This window comes from Octodon degus, unplaced genomic scaffold (genome assembly GCF_000260255.1).
Source record: "Octodon degus isolate 3935 unplaced genomic scaffold, OctDeg1.0 scaffold00650, whole genome shotgun sequence".
Classification (NCBI taxonomy): domain Eukaryota; kingdom Metazoa; phylum Chordata; class Mammalia; order Rodentia; family Octodontidae; genus Octodon; species Octodon degus.
In genome coordinates, this window is record NW_004525226.1 from 49628 (window position 1) to 51773 (window position 2146).

At 38.1% G+C, this 2146-nt stretch overlaps 1 protein-coding gene across 1 annotated transcript; it reads right to left on the bottom strand.

The window, feature by feature from the left end:
* Positions 1 to 266: 266 nt before the first annotated feature.
* On the bottom strand, positions 267 to 1205 carry LOC101574926 (olfactory receptor 4C15-like). Its single transcript, XM_004648708.2, has one exon. It carries the CDS (start codon positions 1200 to 1202, stop codon positions 267 to 269), a length of 936 nt encoding a protein of 311 aa, XP_004648765.1. The 5' UTR covers positions 1203 to 1205.
* Between the last annotated feature and the right edge of the window lie 941 nt (positions 1206 to 2146).

Here is a 2146-nt window from a genome sequence, read left to right on the forward strand (position 1 = left end):
GTAGGTAATCTGCATCTTATTTATGGATTATAATTTTAAAATAAATATAAATTTCAGCTCTTTTTGAATTAAATATAAAGATATCCACTTACCAGCCCAGAAGTAATACCTAATGTAAAAGTAATAATATCTTCTTATACCTACAGAAAGACTATTTCTATAGACATACAGTAACACAAATCATACAGAGGAAATTCCACAGTTTTCACCAAAAATTCTTTTGAATGCTTTACTCATGAATTTATTGTTTGAAAGTAGATTCATTTTCATTTTTCATTGGAAACTCCCACCAATCTCTTCCAAAGTTTCCTTATAGCATTTTTCATATCCTTATTCCGAAAAGTATAAATCAAAGGGTTGAGCAATGGAGTTAGTACGGTGTAAAATATGGAAACCATTTTGTCAAAGGAGAAGGCAGATGGAGGTCTTGCATATATAAACATGCAAGGTATGAAGAACAAAATCACAACAGCAATGTGGGACCCACAGGTGGACAGAGCCTTTCTACGCCCTTCAGAGCTGTGCTTCCTCAGAGAGAATAAGATGACACCGTAGGACACAAGCAACAAGGCGATTATTATAATGCAGAAAGGCCCGCTGTTGGCAACCATCAAAAGGCCAATGATGTGCGTATCCGCGCAGGCAAGCTTCAGTAATGGGTACAGGTCACACATGAAATGGTCAATGACGTTGGGGCCACAGAAGGGAAGCTGAAAAGTGAAGAGAATTTCGATGATAGAGTGCAATAAACCCCCCGTCCATGCTATGCCAACCAGAATGCAACAGAGCCTCCTGTTCATGATAGAAGTGTAGTGCAAGGGCTTGCAGATGGCCACATAGCGGTCATAGGCCATGGCTGTGAGGACAATCACCTCGGCACCAGCAAGGAAGTGTATGGCAAAGATCTGCACCATGCAGCCTTGAAAAGAGATGGTTTTCTTCTCACAGAGGGAGTCAGAAATCATCTTTAGTGTGATGACAGAAGAAAAGGAAGCATCCAAGAATGACAAGAATGCCAAGAAGAAGTACATGGGGGAGTTTAGTAGAGCCAGGCTGCAAACAATGGTCACCACTATTAGCATGTTGCACCATATGGTTGCAATGTAGACAAACAAAAATACAACAAATATCATTTTCTGAATGTGTGGATTCTGTGAAAATCCCTGGAGGAGAAATTCAGTCACAAAGCTCTGGTTTTCCATGGCTTCCAAAGGAAAGGTGAAAACATAAGTCAGTAATCATGTATATCTGAAAGTATGACAAGAATTAGTTTGAATATATTTGCAATTGTGCAGACATCAATAAATTGATTCAATATTATACAAACTCTTGCTCAGTGTGTTGAAAATGCAGTATTAGAAATCTGTTGGAGGTAGTAGCTACGAATGAGGCAAGGTTTGGGTGAAGATAAATTACTGAATAATTAAAAGAACCAATCCTTTCAATGTAGGTGGAAGAGAAGAATGCATATGTGCTGAAAGTCAAGTAGAGTTCTCTCATTTTAGCTGTGACCTCTGATCATTGTCTGGTGGTCTCCTGATGTTGATTAATGAAAGGCACCCTGAAGCAATGCTCACATTAAGGGGATGGAAAAACTTATTTATTGTTCATGACTACTGTCACCTTAGAATAGAGCAGGGATTGCTAGTCTGCCATTCTTCTAAGTGTACTGTCTTGTCTACCAACAGAAGACAAATTAAGAAAAAGTTTTGGAGTTACTAGAGTACTATGACTTCTTTTCTCAAATTTCTTTAAAGCGTTGAAAAGTGCTAAAAGCCTTTATATGTACTAATTCATGCTTTATATAAAAGAAAAGTCTATGTTTAGAGCCTGACTTAGGCTTCATGCACAGCATACGCACAATATCAGTGTGTTATTTCTTTTCTATTATTTTAAGAAGTGAAGAGGAGTTAGAAACACCACCAGGAAATTCACAAGAATAGAACAAACCCTGTAAGATCAAAAACCAGACAAGAACTATTTATTGAAGGGTACATGCATGTATACTGCAGCAGTGGCCAGGTTAGGAGAAGGTCAAGACATGAAGCATAACAAAGGAAATCAGGAAGAATTTGTGATTCTTGTACCAGATCTGGTAGTTATTCTACAGCATTTAATGGGTTACATGACGCACTTGAGATTCTGA